Raw genomic sequence first — 18,863 nt, forward strand, 5'->3', positions numbered from 1 at the left:
ATAATAAAAATAATAAATATAATAAACAAATAAAGAAATATACGTGATAAGAGTTTTCAAAAAAACTCGCAGCCAAAAATATTTTTAATATTTGAAGGATAGTTTCACCCCCTTAGAATTCGAGTTTCGAAAATTCCTTCTTATCGAACCTCTACCCCTAAAATAAATCTGTTTTCCAAAAATCAGCTTTTTACGTCAAGTGCTTTAAACCAGGATCGTGATTAATCAATGACCAGATTTTGGTAACACCCTGTATACATTTTTTAAAAATCTTAAAATAGCAAAAAACAAAATAAATATACGTGTTTAAGTGTTTTTCGGAAACTTGACCGTTTTTTAAATAAAAATATTGTAATACATATTTGAGGGGTGGTTTCACCCTCTTGGAACTGGAATTTCGAAAAAATCTACTTATCGAACCTCTACACCCTAGAATCAACCTGTATGCCAAAACTGAGCTTCTTACGTTTAAGATTGGTTTGGAGCAGGATCATTGATTAATCATTATATCATAGGATTTTATATTAGTATAGACACAGACTAACCTAAACAGATGCGACAAACAATGCAAATGTGAAAAATTACATTGTGGCGAATGCGCCAGGCAAATTTTTCCGTTAGATTTGTCATGTAGGCGAATTTTACAGCGGACCAGCAAAGTAACGCCTCCATTCGTCAGAAGCCACGCCTACTGTGGCCAGAAATAGAGAGGGAATTTTGTAGTTCGGAATCAAATAGAGATGATTCTAATTTCATTGAATTTTTTCAATTTTTGATCATTCACAATCTATACCTACTAATATATCAAATTCTTAAGTATTGTCTCACTGATTAATGCGGTCTCAACCATTCAACATGCAGCTCAATTTTGGCATACAGGTGATTCAGAACTGCTGGTTTCGATAAAGACACTTTTCCGGAATTCCGGTTATTCATCCCACTAATACAATGTACATTTAAAAACGATCAGCTAACTGCTCGCCACGGCTATATTTATTTTCGTTTTTATATTCGTTTTAAATATACAAGCATTCAACATCTGGTCGTGATTAATCACGATCATAGCTAAAGACTTGACATGCTGATTTTGAAAACAGATTGACTTTGGGGTAATGAAAATTCGCTCAATCTAAATCAACACCACTCAAATATTAGGCTGACTTTAAACTCGATAATTTCGGAAAATCTAAACGATATATTGTTCCTGACCATTTTATATTTTAAGATTTTTTAAAAGTTATACAGGGTGTTTCGCAAATAAACCATTGAGCTAAACACGATATATAAACTGCTGACTAAAAACTGATGTTGGCAAACGGATCCAATTATTAGTATCTTCAATAAGGAGGGGTTTCTCGGTTAGAGGGTGAAATGCCCTCAAATAATATTATTATTTAAAATACGGTGAGTCTTTCAGAGAAGCTTGCTTGGACACGCATAATTTGTTTTGTTTTTTACATATTTTGATTTTTTTAAAAATCATACAGGGTGTTCCATTTATTTTTAAAAAAGCTGTAAATATTTAATAGCAATCAAATACAGTTGCGTTGGTTTCACTTCTTTTGGTGGGGGTTAGATTGATTATTTGGTGGAGTTAATTGCGTTGGTTAAGTTGGTTATTTAATTGGTGTTGATTGCATTGGATAGGTTTGCTATTTAGTAGCGTTGGTTTGGTTTTACTAATTTACATTTGTTTAGCGTTAGTTAGTCTCTGGGGTAAGTTGACATTTTTTTATTTTCGGGCAATGTGCTCCCGAATTTTGGAACCGGCTTAAACTTAGCAGAGTCACTTTCTATATATATACTTCCGATTACAGGGTGGTCACAGGTCACAATTTCTTTCTTCATAGTCTAAATACATTTGTAAACATAAATAAGAGATAAATTGTTGACACACCGACCTCCGTTTTCCGTTTATTATAGGCGCTCTGTGCTCTCAGCTCCGATGGAACGAACTATAATTATTATAATTATCCCTAAATTTCATCTCCCAAAAAGGGCAAAAGTCGGTACAAACATTCCGTAAAATTGGTTCTGGAGTTTAATATTTTGCACAAGGCCAAATTCATCCTAGAAGTGAAACTAGTGGTGAAAATTTATATTTAAATTTGTAAAAATCTCGTCCTAGATAACAACTGAGCTATTAACTGTTTCAAAGAGTTTCTTAAATAACGCAATGACTATATGAGAGCGACATAATTCATCCCCAAAGGAGGGTAAAATTAGGGCTGAACAATTATAAAACAAAACATAAAATAAAACCTGTTCATTCAAAACATTACACTGTAAAGGTTTCTCTAGGGATTCAATAAAATTCATCCCTTAAAATAAAGGAAAAATGATTGCAAATATTTGGTATAGAATATGATATTTTGGTGTGGCTTGTATGCCTGAAGCGTTTTCTCGAAACTCATTTCCTAAAGGGTAAAATTAAGGGCAAAATTTTATGAAAATTCGTTACTACGATGTGGTTTTAGAAGTACATAATATTTATGAATTAAAATTTGGCCAAATATGCTTAAGTATAATTGGGAAGCAATAGTATAGAGTAGAAGAAACGATTTTTGAAAATTCATCATCTCGGGGATGATAGGGGTGAAAGTTGGCATGAAAATTTATTACTACCTGGCATAGAAGTATAATATTTTTACAAAGTATATGTAGTTAATAAGTCGATTATTTGATCGAACTGTATGTGTATTTAAATTCACTTTTTTCGTATTAGAAAATCTAGGTATTTTCGGAAAAAACACCCACAGTTTTTGATATAATTTAGTCCTAGAAAATCTAAAAAATGTATCTTCTTCAGTTTATAGTGAAATGTTTTCTCATCCATTGAAAGCACACTTTTTTAAAAGCATTTTAAATAAAATCAAAACAAGAAACTTAAACTGAATAGCTGAATTAACTAAAACAATACTAAGAACACCGTGAACTAACTAAATGTAAACCAACAAAACCCAACAGAAAATTAAAATCGGAAACAGCTAATAATAATGATGTATGTAATATCCATGTGAAACAACTGAAGAAACTGACTTAAAAATCCTCTGAAAACCTTCAATATTCCCATCTTAGATTCCCATATCCTTTTTCTAGGACACTGTTGCCAATTCTACTTACCAATTTGTATAAACTATATCGGTATCACGGCACATGCAAACAATATGCCGTGTCTGTATCATAAAAGTACCTATTTGCTATATAAAAGATCAGCTGCTAAATTTTAAATCAATTTAAAATATCAAATAAAATTATAGTAGTGCATAAAACTATTAACAAGCAGGATATAAAAATAATTAAAGATAATTTAAGCTGGCTAATAGTAGATAGACTTTAGATTAATATTTGAAATTAACAGCTGGAAGTACAGCTAAATACAAACGGCAAGCTGACAACAAAGATCCTATTCTTTAAGAATTGTATATTTCTGATATTTTATATAATTTTTAATTTTAAAGAAATCGTCATTTTCTTTATACATATGTATTGATCTTAACCGATTGTTAAAATTTGTAAATTTCTCATACTTTACAAATAAATATTAGCTGATATTTCCTAACATCATGTAATTATAGTTATTTATTGTTATCCAGGAGAAAGCGCTAATACAAGTACATATAACATTTAATTCTCACATAAAAAAAGTTCAAGCTGGCAATCTCGCTTTGACTTTATAATCGTGCGGCGGCTGCGACGGCCAGACGAGACGGCGCGGTGTATCAAAGTGTGCGAACACAGTGCAAGCAGGTTTGCCGCTTTCTGGTAGCCAGCGCCAATCTGGGTACCTATTCTTGACATCGTTCGCAACTTTGCGTATACGCATCACGTGTATTGTTATAAACAGGGCATCCCAGAAATAAGTGCAAGTATTTTAAAGGGTGGTAGATCTCGATAAAAGAAACATATTTTCTCTTTATCGTTTTTCAAATAAGTCCAAAATAACGGAGTTATTTTACTTTGAAAATTTCCAAAAAAAATGATTTTTTGCTCAAATTTTGAGAACCTTCTTCATGTGCCTTCTCCTCATCGGAGGTTGGCGACCATCAATTGGAATTCCTCCCTGTCTTGAGCCAAACGGATAATTGCACTTGCCTCTCCTATATTAAACCATGGCACTGGCGCAAATTCCGCATGCAGGAAAACCGTTTACGCCCGATGCCTCGTCGTCCTTCAATCTTTCCCTCAACGATCAGCTGTAGGAAACTATATTTGTTATTTCGAAAAATATGACCAAAATATGCTGCTTTTCGTCGTTTTATTGTAGTCAATAGTTCTTGGTCCTTACATATTCTTTCCAATACTTCGAGATTTGTTTGAGAACCACTGGATCTTTTCTGGATTTTCTTTCTTATAAATTTAATCTACTACCTATGTTGCCATATTATCAAGAAATTATTTTTTTAAATAAAAACTAAAAAAAATTGCAAAAAAATTCCAAAAATATTTTCAAAAAATTCCGAATTTTCAAAAAAAAATATTTAGAAAAAAACCTCATAGGCGTGTTTCTGGGGTTGAACTATACTACCAGTTAAGTTAAAATACTTGCACGTATTTCTGGGACACCCTGTATATGGTTACATAGTAGCGCCGCGCCGCGCCGCCTCGCGCTTATAACCTTGAAAAATTAAAGCGTGTTATCAAATCGGCTAGTTCACAGTGAAAGCAGGTAGGAGCCGTCAACCAGCGTTCATCGGCGTTCTCGCTTTTACCGGAACGAAAATTTATTTATTTCTGCTTTTGCAGGCGCCGACGGCGCACAGAGGGTATTAAGAACTAAAAGTTGGCCAAAATTATGTTTTATGATTTTTTTGCTTTTTTGCTAGTAATATTAATTATTAGAGGAGAGGGTGCTAATATGGAACCTCATTTTGTTTTTCCTACACAATATTTTTTCCTCTACTCTGAAACCCTTTCCACCGATCAAATAGGGCCATTCTGTGCAAAACCAAGCAATTGGATGAGGATGCTAGAACAAGAAAGTAATTTGTATATTATCGACGATATTTGAGCGAGGACGGGTGTTATAGGGTAATGACTATTTTCTTTAAGAATCTATTTAAATCAATGTTTTTTTGGCAGTGGCAAATATTGGCAAGATTTTTGTACATATTCCAAAGCTGGAGACTTTAAGCATTGAACGGATACTAATTTCCATGCGGAATATTGCCGAATAGTCTTACACCTTATAAAAATGCCTCTGATTTTTTAAATATAAAACATTATAAAGAAATAAAATAGAAGGAAACGTTTCAAAATAAAAATATGGCATAAAACAGGACTTGCCAGCTGGCTCTGTATCCATGATGACAGTTATTATAAACAATTTGCAAAAAAAGCACTACAAACAATTCCGCTATTTTATAATCTTAGAAATATTCAGAATACACTCAAGATAATTCATAATAATTGAAATATATTATTTATTTGATAGTCAACTTACGACTTAAAAAAAGCTAATAAACGCGCTTACATTTAGTATTTATAGATTTGTATTCAGTTAAGATAAAAAATGAAAATAAAGATATTTCACTTTTGGCCAGGTTTATAGACCAAATACCCCTATGTGCGGCGCCGGCGCGGCGGGAGCGGCGTTTGGATATGTTTAGGTTAGGTTAGGTTAGTTAATCAGGTAAATTTCCTCTTAATTAACTACTTCCGAACCCTGCTCGCATCTCCGAAAAAGCCATATAACAATACACGGCATATACGCAAAGTTACGCATCACGTGTATTATTATATGGCTTTTTCGGAGATGCGAGATGTGAGCGATATTTGAAGATGCGAGTGGTCAAGAATAGGTCCCCAGAGACGGCGCTGGCTGCCGGAAAGCAGAAACCTGCCTCCACTATGTTCGTACCCAAAGGCAAGGTTAAAGGCGAGAAAGAACGAAAGAAATAGAAGCTTAGGGAAGGGGGGAGTGCGGGAACGATTTGAAGTGATCACGGCTGTTTGTTTGGCCGAATATTTTGCCTTCATCGACGGTATCGCCGCTCTGTCGTCGCACTTCCGAACATAGGTCTTTTTGAACACAAAATTTCCCATAAGGTGTCGCATCTGTTTAAGTTAGTTTGTGGTATAGATTAATAGTTTTATTAATTGATATTTGACAGCTTATGACATGGTAATGCATAAAAACGTGGCTTAAAACCTTATAACTTGTTTTTTTTAATGAATGTTATGATGATGCTATCTACAAAAATAAAAAGTTCCAACCAGTTAAAACATACAAAATAGAATTCTAACACTGTTTGCAACTATAAGGCTTATAGTCCGTGATAATACATATTAATTTAAATATATATAAATACATGCGGGTATTTTTACGACTAGTGTCGTTTCCCGCTCCTCGACCATAAATTCCGGTGGGACCGTGGGCATTCCGGTGAGTCATTTCTCAGATGTCTTTCAAGCATGGCTTCCTGTACAGGGTGGTCAAAATTGGTGTGTTTTAACAGAGAAAACCTCTATTTCCTGACTATATAGAGCAAAATCGACATAGATGTCATGGGCTCGATTTATGAGACACGTTTAATGGCGTAAACCGCCTGTTGATATTTTCACTTAGGCTATGAAAAAATGGTCCACGTTGTTTGTCTTTTACGAAAATAAACCAACCTCTCACAACCGGTTTCTGCGCCTATACCCTTCATCAGGTGAAGCCTAGAAACCGCTCGTGAGAGGTTGGTTGATTTTCGGAAATGACAAACACAACGTGGAATTTTTCATAGCAGTTCACGGCAAGAATTATATCATTTATTTATATGTTACGGTTAAAATTCGATATCCGGTTAATTTCGATATTACCAAGTTAATGTTTGGGTTTGGTTTGGATTGTTTTATGTTATTCTCGAGATTAACCGGGTAATATTGAGATTAACTTTATTTCGAACCTTAACCGTAACATATACGTAAAATTGCAAGAAACCTATTTCCACTTTACATATTAATTTAATAGACGGCACGAAGCGTGGTCTGGATTTAACGTGTAAGACAGAATAATATAAATGACCGGTTGACAGCCAGAGAGACAAAAATCAAAAAAGCGACATACGGTGTTGCCGGTTTTGCCGTTTGTAAATTTGTGTAGAAAACTATTTAAAACTTTCATGTATACTACTAAAATGAAGATAATATATCTAAGCTAAATATAATCTATTACATCTGTAGTAAAATGAGTAGCTAATTATGAAAAATAAGGTTCCACCCTAGATGCAATATTTTCCATAAACGCCTACTTGTGTGGTTTGAACTTTTGATGCAAATACGGCAAAAATAGAGAAATGTATCAACTTTTATCTCTTTTAATACATTTGATTTTCCATTAAGCAAATATAAATTTTGTGTAAGGTATGAAGAGTATTGAAAGATAGTAATTAACTCTGTGATCGTTTTCATTGTGAATACCCCATAAACAAGACAACTAAATTTTGATAGAACATTATTGGAACTAAAATTGATATTTGTGTCTCTTTTTAAATAAATCACATATGTATATGTAAACTTTATTTTAACTAAACACGAATTCTCCAAACATGTTGTTTAAAAAATATTTAAATTAACATTTTTGCAAAAAGTTCTTTGTAAAAATATAAAGAACCAATATGTTAAGGCTTATTTATACAAGTTGTATATGGTTTCTCCAGGGTGGAAAGTCTTGACACCTCTGTCAAATGTCCTGTAGTGATAATTGTTTATACTATCACCTCTTTGTATGGTCATTAACCCAGTTATGTCTGTACTTTTACCGGTTTTTAATTGCGATATTTCAACAAAAACATCGCATATATGCTGAACACTTTTGGCTACAATTTCGTCATTCTTTGATCCAACATGTGCATTAATCACAACAGAAATATTATCATTGTTCGTTAAATTAATGCAGTAGTTGATAAAGCTAATTATCTGGGACAAATCTATTGCTAAGTCTAGAAAATGGCTAACGTCATCGATCACTAAGTATACTGGACAGTCCTTCAAAGAGCAATAGTTGTCGATATGTTTCTTTATTGAGAGAAACAAACACTTTAGCATTTTAGACTCTTCAAAACTTTCCATAACAAAATATATATTAATGAATATTTTCGGAAATTTTAATTATATTAATGAAGTTTTGGGTGGTCCGAACCATAGAGTTAAAATTATAAATCCGAACTGTATTCCGGAAACTTCGGTGTTATTATTCTGCATAAAAATAAGTAAAAAGTTCGTGTAAATGTATCTCTAAAATGTTTAGTTTCGAGATACAGGCCGGTGTAGAAATTTCATTTTTATTTCGATTTTTTCCCGATAATTTCTGGAAGTAACGTCATTTGCATGAAAATTGGTGCCTGGTTTTTGGCGTGATGAATTTGATTTTAATGTCAATATGATTCCTATTTGTAGGGGCGCGACCATATGTTTTAACTGTTTTGAAGAGTACAACTTTTCGTCCGTACCTGTATAAACCACTGAAAAATACTCGTGACTTTTTACGTAAAAATGTCTTGGTAAAACGCTACGAGCAACCGTTCTCAAGATATTTAGAATGGAAACAGTCATTCATGTCATTATTGACAAAAGATAAACACGCGAGTAGATAGGTATTTACCGAAATAATAAATTTCAGAAATAATTTTTAAATTAATCATAAAACATGCAGAAAAATTTTCAAATTTATGATTTGAGTCTAATACTATTTAGCTATTTTAATTTATGTCAATGACGACTGGTATGGATAATTGATCTCCACATCTTCGAACCATTATCTATAGCGATTTTTTATCAAAGACCTTTTACGTAAAATGTCGTAAATGTATATTTTTTTAATTAGTAGTACAGGTACGGACGAAAAGTTATTACTCTTCAAACCAGTTAAAACAAATAGGAGTCTCTTACAAATAGAAGACATATTATCGTAACCAAATTTCGTATCAAAACTCACAGACAATTAATTATTCAAATATTGAAGTTATTTCATAAATTATTTGGAAAATTGAAATAAAGCCAAATCCTAAATAATATAAAACTACAAAAAAACTGTATCTCTGAAACTAATAATTCTAGGACATACTTTAAACGAACTTCATTACTAATTTTTATCTGCAGAATATACCCTGTATTTTGAAATTATAAAAATTAAAATTATAAATAATCGTATACAGTCACGTCTAAAAATGCTTCGTTTCCGAGATACAGGGTGTAGATTCATTTTTATTTCGATTTTTTACAAATAATGTTTGAACTAACATCGATATTTGGATATCTGCGCTTTGTAATATAAAATGCGATTTTGATATCATGGTCTTTATTTGCCCAGTAAGCACCATGTTTTTTTAACTCTCTCGAATATCAATAAATTTTCATCCGTACCTGCATTAACTAGTGACTGGAAAAAAAAAATTTTGCGCCGTGTTTTGCGTAAAAAAAGTCTCTAGTAAAACCCAATATGAGCAACTGTTTTCATGATATTTGGAATCAAAAGTAGTCAATACATGGACAAAATTAAACATGTTGATTAGATAGTTATTAGAGTGAAAAATAAATTTGAAATGTTTTTGTTGCCAAAGGTTCAACAGAAACTATTATCATCTATTATCAAAATGGCAAGTTCTTCGACTTACAAGACAGTGAAAGGTATAGGTACTGTTCATCCCATAGACTTAAAATAAAATATAGACTGAGCATCTCATTCATAAATAGCTGGAACATGCGGTCAGACAATGTCTTGTTATTGTTGTGTTATTGTTTTAGGTTATAACGAGTGCGACACGAACGATAGATAGGTTGTCTTTGTCGTAACGGTCGTTCCTCGACGACTCTGCCGAGAAACACCACACTGTCTTTCGTTTCCTAAGTACACCTGAACTCTCCGTATCATAGCCGGGTAATTTTATTTTAATGAAGCTATAATTAAATTAAAAAATATATTGTATTTAAACTTTTTTTATATTTATTAAGATTTAGGACAGGTTTTTAATAAAAGTTTAGAAAAAACGTCTTAGAGTCCAAAAAGTATAAAAATAATAAAATACACGTTATAGAAGAAATTTTATAATCGAAATTACGTAATTTTTGAAATTAATAATAAATTATTAATTTTAGTCAAACATTTACAACCCCCAATATTAATCAAAACAGGATCTATTCCACAGATATAATAGAAAAATAAAAAAGTTATTTTTATTTTTATTTACATTTACAACCCCCAATATTAATCAAAACAGGATCTATTCCACAGATATAATAGAAAAATAAAAAAGTTATAGGGGTAAGCCACTTTTGAGACGACCCGGTATATTAAAAAATATTGTTTCATAATGTAATATCATTTTAAAATTCTTGTATGTTATTTTAGATTCTGAAGATAATTTTAGAATAAACCGGAATATATTTTAATAAAAAAAAAACGTTATTAATTATTAACAGGGTTATAATTATGATTTTGTTACAATGTAAGTAAGTAAATAATGTAATTTAAGAGAAAAATTCAGATTTTACATTTTACTAAAATATTATTCAAATAAGCGCCTTTCTACAACAACGCAACTGACTCCCAATGGGTAAATTGAGAGTTGCCTACCGGTCGAAAGCCGTTTCAAGATCTTAAATCAATTATTTAAGTCAAATTTCTTGCAAATTTGGTACTGGCGAACCATATTTTATAGTTCCTGAACAGAAAAAGTCAATAAATAAACACTTAAGGACTACAAGCTAAGAAATGCGTTAATACAGCCGGGGACATAACGGCAACAAAGCTTTACCACACACGTGCGACGCGTACTACAAGGTAATAAATGAATGAATAGGCTCCTCGCCTCTAATCGGTGTTGTAATATTGTAAAGAACTTATCCTTTTTAAACAGTATCCGACTTATAATTTAGTAGTATAAGGACTATTTAATACATCTATGGAATATTAAAAACCTACTTTATTAAACTGTAGTATTAATAATATCTCAATATATGCGTATAACAAGAAAAAAAATATTGATAATATTGAAGACGTGACAACATAGGCTGGATGGGGAAGGCTCGGTCGACTGTACCCAGAAGTAAATATGTGTACAAAAAAGATTGTTTGACCGCGTTGAGATGTAAATAGTGTAGTCTATATTTTATTTTAAGTCTATGGTTCATCCTAAATACCAACGTTCCATTAATATAAGATACCACCTATTTTCCTCCCAACAAAACATTCCTAATATCCCATAGTATCCACTTTTTCCCCCAGGTCAATGAGACATATTCTTTTTGAATGCTTACCTGTTGCCTCCAATAGGTCTTGATTCTTTAATGCTGTTACCTATGAGAATATTTTCGCGCCTTTTAACATTTCGAAGATTAATAAAGTTATGGAATTCTTAGACAGCATCAACATAACAAAAACTTTACTTAATAATTTAAAATAACTTCACATTACCTAAAGCTTTATTATTGAGCGCTAAAAACCCTCGCTGTTGACGCGCTCTATAAACTCCTCTATCTCTCATCAAAAAACCCTCTGTCTCAATTAAAAAATCTCAAATTTATAATTTCGTCCAATAATATCTAGTCAACATGTTTATTTTTGTTAAGAATGACATGTATTGACTATTTCGACTCCAAATATCTTGAAAATGGTTGCTCGTAGTGAATTTTACTAAGAGCCCTTTCTACGTAAAATGTCACGAACTGTATTTCATTCAGTCGTTTTATACAGGTACGGACGAAAAGTTATTACTTCAAAACAGTTAAACATGTAGATGGAGCCTCCTATAAGTAGAAGTCATACTAACATAGAAATCGAATTTCTCATGTCAACAAACACCAAGGCACCAATTCTCATTCAAATATTGATGTTAATTTATAAATTATTTGAAAAATCGAAATAAAATTGAAATTTCCACACCCTGATCTCCGAAACGAAGTAATTTAGAGATAAATGTAGATAAACTTGTTTACTTATTTTTATCTACAGAATATGCTGTCGATAAGCCTGGAAAAAACACTGGACCACCCTGTATATGACAGCTTAAATCACAATGTTATTTTGCACCAGCATTATACCTAATGCTAAAATTCTGTGGTGTAAAATTCTGCTGAATTATACCTAATGCTGTAAAATTCTGCTGAATTGGTGTAATTTGGAATAAATTGAGTAAATCGGAGATATTTTTTTTGAAATATGCTTGGATATGTAGGTTAGTTTTTAAATTGCCCTTTTGATGCAAGAAATTTTATACAGTCCCAAATTTAAGATATGACTTCACCTCGACATTTATTTTTCTTCAAATGACAGCTCAATTTTTTTATGACTATCCTTAAAATGTAGATCAAATGACGTAACTAAATTTCATTTTTATACCTATAAAAATGACATTTATAGTGTGGAGAATTTGTTGAAAATATTTTTTGAATTATTTCAAAGGTCATTTTATTTATACTAAGCAGAACGTCAATATCTAAGTGTTATATTTCCATGTTTGCTATACCTATTTTCTTTTTTTTTGCAACAAGAATTGGTATGTTTTTACTTGCTAAATATGAATATTACTTTGTTTTGTTTAATTTAATAACGCTTTTTTCTCAATTTCTTTTTGATATACAGGGTGGCACCTCTCATACGACTCGGAGGCTTCAAGGAGAACGGTAATTTATATCAAAGTGAAATTTTGGGAGCAGATATAGGTTAATTTAGAGCATTTTTTAAAATATAGAAAATAAAAAAAAAAAAAAAAAAAAAAAAAATATTATATATTAATTGATTTTATTTTTTTTTTTTTTTTTTTTTTTTTTTTTTTTTTTTTTTTTACATATTTACATTTTGTGAAAATGAAGAATACTTTTAAATTTCAACAACACTAACCTAAGTTGTAATTTACCCTGTATAGTCCGATATTTAGTTAATTAAAATAACCATTATATATGAAACCAAATTAAATTTGACCCTTAAAGTTATACAGGGTGGGGACAAATTAATATTGAACAATGGTCAATTTTTAAAAGCAGTTACCCCTTTATTTTTAAATATAAACCCAGTATTATTCCGATATTCAATGAAAATTCATATATTTATCTTCAAAATACTATTAAGGTTAATAGCCTACCCCTTCGACGAATATTTTTCTAGATATTTTCATTTTGATGATTTTGCATCAGTAGATCTTATTAATTGATAAAATCTTTAGAGACTGTGATATACCTTTCGTTAATTTAACAAAAACTAAAATATTTTTAAGAAGATTTTTTTTTTTTTATATTTTAATTGTTATAATAGAATTAAAACTAGTTATAAACGTATAATTACGTGACAAAAATTAGCTAGATGAAATCAAATGCTCAAAATGCTTCCTTTCTTCTTCACCGCATAAAATGATTCTTTTTTCAAAAGATCTTTTTATGTTAAGAGGTATATCTGGAGTTTTACTTCGAAAAGCAGTGACAATCATTTCTCTGTTGTCGACAGTAATTGGTTTAGTTTTTTAAACGCTGTCTTTAACATATCCCCATAAAAAAAGGCCAAACTAGATAAATCAGGAACATTTATTCTATTTTATTACAAATAGATAAGCATTCTATTAATTGGTGAATGTACACTGTCAATTAATAGCATCATATCAATTCTCTTTGATATAGGAAAGTTTCCATTTTTGACAAATTTCTGACATTTTTTTTTATTTTAACTGCACAAAACATCCCCCTTTAGAACTTGGTCTGTCATGTTAAGAAATGAAAGTAAATAATAAAGCGCCTCGTGTTTGTTCGCACGCTAAAAATTTCAATTAATTGCCTGTATGTATTTTACAATTTTTTAATTGTAAAGTAATATATTACATTTAAATGGAATATATTACATAACAACATAGATAAATGCAACAAGTTTAGATGGGAAAGCCCGTAAAAATTTTGGGTCGCGAAATTATTTTGGGTCGCGACCGTTATACGCGATCTGGCGCAGCTATAGCGGTCGCTAAGAACAACGGCAAACAAAAAACAGAAATAATTCTTCGTCAAAGTCAGAATCTTCAAAAATCATAATAATCTTTCAAAATCTAAACCGCTCATTAAAGAAACCTGCAAAGTGTTTATAGCGTCCATTTTCGAAGTAATTATTGCTATCTTGTGAGTTTAATTCAAGTTTTATTTACTCCAATCGGTGATAATTGTGAAAAGTGGCATTAAAAACTTAAAAGCTGTGTTGTGAACTGTGAACTGAAAAACCATCGTGAATCGTAACATCGGTTTCCAATGTTTCATAGGTATTTCATACATATGTCCTTATATAAATAAAGTTTCTTGTATGCAACACACTGTATTTTATTTATAAAATTAACGAAAATAATAATAATTTGAGTAAACAATATTTGGCGATATAATTCCGGAAAAAGCCGAACCGCTCCGAAATTTTCAAAAGTTTTGGGTCGCGACCGTTGCAAGAATAGCGCCAAATAGTGTTTACATTGTCCTTATGGGTACTTTCCAATCTAAACTTGTTTTATTTATCTATACATAACAATTATGTCAATTACAGGATTACAAGCTTGTTTTCTAACATTTTTTAAATAAAACGAATTATAAAATTTCAATATATGTATATTTGTCGTAGATATGAAAAAAGTAAAATATAAAATGGACAAACGCTTACTTACATTGCAATAAAACTTCCACTTTTCGTTTTGCAATCCAAACGCAATTATTTCAATTTCACAAATAAAAATATCCGACAACACTAAAATATGACTAAAATCACTGAAACTTCCGCGGCTGACAACGAAAACTGAAAAATATAACGGCACTTTTTGTTTTGGACCTGCATATCAACATAACGCTGTACCATTATGTTTTTGTTTTTGAAATAATATAAAATATCTAATTATAACTTGTAAATTTTAATATTTTAACATGATTTTAACTATTTCTGACATTTTTTCAACTAACTTTTTGTTATCAAGATGACATTTTAGACGGCAACTGACATATATGTCATAATATTTAAATTTTAAATATGTAAATATAATTTAAATTAATATAATGCAACTTTATATAAAGAAAACATTTATACATTCACAAAATACAACAAAGTATAATAATATAGTTTGAAAACAATGAATATTGAATTAAAATTAAAATAAAAATTAAAAAAGTTAAGCGCACCCATTGTGGCAAAATTAGATGATTAAATTTTCGCAATTTTAACACCATTTGATGACCGGTGGCGCCTCTAGTGTTTGTTCGGGCGGTTGGTCTTTTACTCCAGCTTATGGCCATTAAAGAAAAAGTTCTAAAGGGGGATGTTTTGTGAAAATCATATACAAAATGATAATTAGTTGCATTTGTTAAAGGTGAACTAATTTGACAGCTATGTTGAAGTAACGTCAGGTATCTCACCAGTCACCTAGATTGTATCAAATAATAAAGATCTACTGATACTAAATCATAAAAATGAAAATATCTATGAAAATCTTTATTTGAGGGCTAGGCAACCTTTACAGAATTTTGAAAACATGTATTTTCCCCGTTGAATATCTGAATAAAATACTGGGTGTTCCATTTAAAATAAAAGTGTAACTTGCTTTTAAAGCTGACCAATGTTCAATATTAATTTTGTCTCACCCCGTATAACTTTTTCGGTCAAGTTTTAGTTTGATTTAAAGAACAATAGTTATTTTAATTACATATTAGGTAAATGCCAATTTAGGTAGTTTTTATTGAAATTTAAAATTTGTTCTTCATTTTCAGAAAACATTAAATATGTCAAAAACCTTACATGTTAGTCATATACTTCTCTAATGAAACTCATCATTATTTTTCTGCTAGAATCCAAAAATCAATTAATATATAGGGTGTTTCGTTAAAAAATACAACTTTGATGTGTAACTTATTTTGTGGACACTCTGTAAAACTCTCTATATGTTTAAAAAAATGCCTAAAATAAACTACATATGCTCACAAAATTTCATTTCAATACAAGGTGTCGTTCTTCTCGGAGCCTCCGCGTCGTATAAGAGGCGCCACCCTGTATGTATGTGGCTACATTTTATTAAGTATTTCTTTAGATTAAATTTCTCATTCCGATAATAAATCCAGGGATTCCGGGATTATAGGTTCTTATCCCGGTATTTCAAAACGCGGGATCCCGCGTCCCAAACCAAACCAAACCATCCCGAAAATTGGAAACCTTAGACAGGAGTATAGGCTAATTTCTGACAAAGTAAATATCAGTGGCTACTGGTCTTACAGGGCCAAAAATTGAAGAACAAAAATAATTCACGAGCCGCTTCTAATAATAAATGCTCAAAACAATTTCCAGTTTCATTTAGGATATTGTCAGCAATCAATTTGGAATCAATTTGAAATTTGGTACAGTATGATATAACATAAAGGTTGCAATTAAAAAAAAAACTGTTGATGATACAATGATGTATCATGTATCATATACAGGGTTGTTCCCGGGACACGGGTTGACACGGATTATTGTATCTAAACGATTATTTTTATAAATTGTAAGTTTTGGGTTCGTTGAAGGACAATTAGAGCTACAATTTAAAAATATTTTTACCAGATACAGAGTGTCCCGAATAAGTAAAAAAATATTATAGTTGTTGTATTTTTTAAATGGAACACCCTGTATATTATTCTATTTTTAGATTCTACGATTGAAATAAAGGTAAATTTGATTAAGGTTTATCACACTTAAACCTTACCGTTTTTGAAATATTTTCTATTTGAGAAATCGCCCCAGTAAAAATGTTAAGGCTTTCCATTTCTCCAGGGGTATCAAAGTTTTAATACTAAATATTTAATGAGTTTATTTATTGATCCAAGATATTGTGTTGCAATAATAAACAAAAATACTACCTTATACAGAGTGTCTAAAATTTATAAGAGATAATTACTAGCTTTAAACCTAAACTTGCATTTAATTTAAATAAAACACCCTGTACATATTTTACGAGAATCAGATGCACAATTTAATTGTCAAAATTGTACTATACTATCTTTTTACCTATCTCTTCAAGTTTTCGAAGAAAATGCATTTCTCTCTACGAAACTTTAGAAAAATACATTTTCTTTGAAAACTTGAAGAGATGCTTGTGAAAAATGGTATAATACAATTTGATGAATAATAAATTATGCATCTGATACATCGCAATATAGAAGGTGTTCCATTTAAATAGAAAAGCAAGTTATTGCGCTTTAAAGCTAGTATTATTTAATATAAATTTTTGGACTCTGTATAGGCTAATATGTATTTATTATGGCAACAATATAATCTTTCCAGTAAATATTTAGTATTAAAAACTTTGATAAAATGGAGGAAAAATGAAGCCTTAAATTTTTTACTGCAATTTCACAAAATTGAAGATATTTCAAAAACGGTAAGGTTTAAGTGTGATGTCTCTCGCAATGTAACTTTATTTCAATTGTAAGAATCTAAAAATAAGTAATACTACAGGTTGTTCCATTAAAAACAACTATAATATTTTTTTACTATTTGAAACTCTGTATCTTGTAAATATTTTTAAAATTGTAGTTCTAATAGTCCTTCAAACAACCAAAACTGCAATTGCAAAAAATCTAATCGTTTAGCTACAATACTGTGTTGTATATGATGTACAACCCTGCATTCTGGACATACCATGTAATTTTTAAATAAAAAAGAGCTTAATTTATGATACTAATCGAAGTGTGGGATCAATTTCTGAAAAAAAAGTGTTATTGGAAATCACTCTCTATATTTAGAATCTTTCTAATTGGTATTTAAAAATTATAATGAAGTATGAAGTCTTGCTGGTACAAAATTGGCTTGTAGTTTTGTGTCTTGTGTCTATGTAAGAGCTTATGTTAATTTTACCTCTATTTCTTTTCCGATACCTTCAACTATATCAGCCAGCGGATCAACTATTTTAATATTGTTACATTCAATAGCTTCTTTCAAATCGTATCTAAGTTTCTTTCCAACATTCTGATAATGATCCAAAGTGATATTGTGTAAAGTCAGAAAGCATACTCTACTTTTTCATAGAAAAACTGTTTAGTAAATGAGTAATAATAAAATTAGAGTCGAAGGCATTTTTCTAATAAAGATAATTCTATCGTTGCTCTGGATTTTAATGAAGATAATACAGGATTAGAAATTCGTGGATCCGACAGAGAAGCCATTCTGGGGTTCTCCCTCATCTAAAGCAAGAAAGAAAAATGTGTCAAAATTTAATAAATAAAAACAGGATGTGCTATGACCTTCACTGAACTTTGATTGGTTTAATTATCATGCAATGCCAAATGTTTTGGGCGTGTATAATTTGATATTTTGATTGTTTTTTTTTTTTTTTTTTTTTTTTTTTTTTTTTTTTTTTTTTTTTTTTTTTTTTTTTTTTTTTTTTTTTTTTTTTTTTTTTTTTTTTCAATGTCATGATAACTTTTTGGTATATTTACAGTAAAATTAAATTGAAAATTTTGGCCCTAAAATATGGTTAACGCTTCTCCGAAAATTTTATTGGTCCATGTTACATACAGAAAAATCAATAAACAGTCTGAATACAGCGTTCAAGGTAACCGAAATATAAGCAATATTTTAAAAAATACCATTGCCCCCTTCAGTAAAACATCAAAGTTTAACGTAACCTTGATAAATAACATTGGAATTTGTATGTGTACTTATCAATGCAACATTAATTTAGTGTAAAAATGGCATCGCGTAACATCGAAAGTTCCTATTACTTATTAGTTATTTAGTTCTACCTTATATAATTTACCTGCCAAAAAATCAGTGCCAAACGAAGGGAATTTAGACCATTTGGTAAGTGCTTTTAATTTAAATAACGCATTATTTATAAAAAAACGTTTTTGCCTTTAACCTAAAAAATAATGACATTGAGAAGCGGGTCCACTGTAGTGCTATG

General features: G+C 30.6%; 1 protein-coding gene across 1 annotated transcript; it reads right to left on the reverse strand.

Annotated features, from left to right (window-relative positions):
* Positions 1-7,586: 7,586 nt before the first annotated feature.
* On the reverse strand, positions 7,587-18,035 carry LOC115875134 (elongator complex protein 6-like; the record flags this gene model as incomplete). The annotated part of the gene is given in 3 exon segments (XM_030890530.1): positions 7,587-8,050; positions 17,802-17,993; positions 17,995-18,035. Coding segments are annotated over 3 exon segments (669 nt in total), but the record flags the coding sequence as incomplete, so codon positions are not given.
* Positions 18,036-18,863: the final 828 nt, after the last annotated feature.

This window comes from Sitophilus oryzae, unplaced genomic scaffold (assembly GCF_002938485.1).
Source record: "Sitophilus oryzae breed Bouriz unplaced genomic scaffold, Soryzae_2.0 scaffold_1029_pilon_pilon, whole genome shotgun sequence".
NCBI lineage: Eukaryota > Metazoa > Arthropoda > Insecta > Coleoptera > Curculionidae > Sitophilus > Sitophilus oryzae.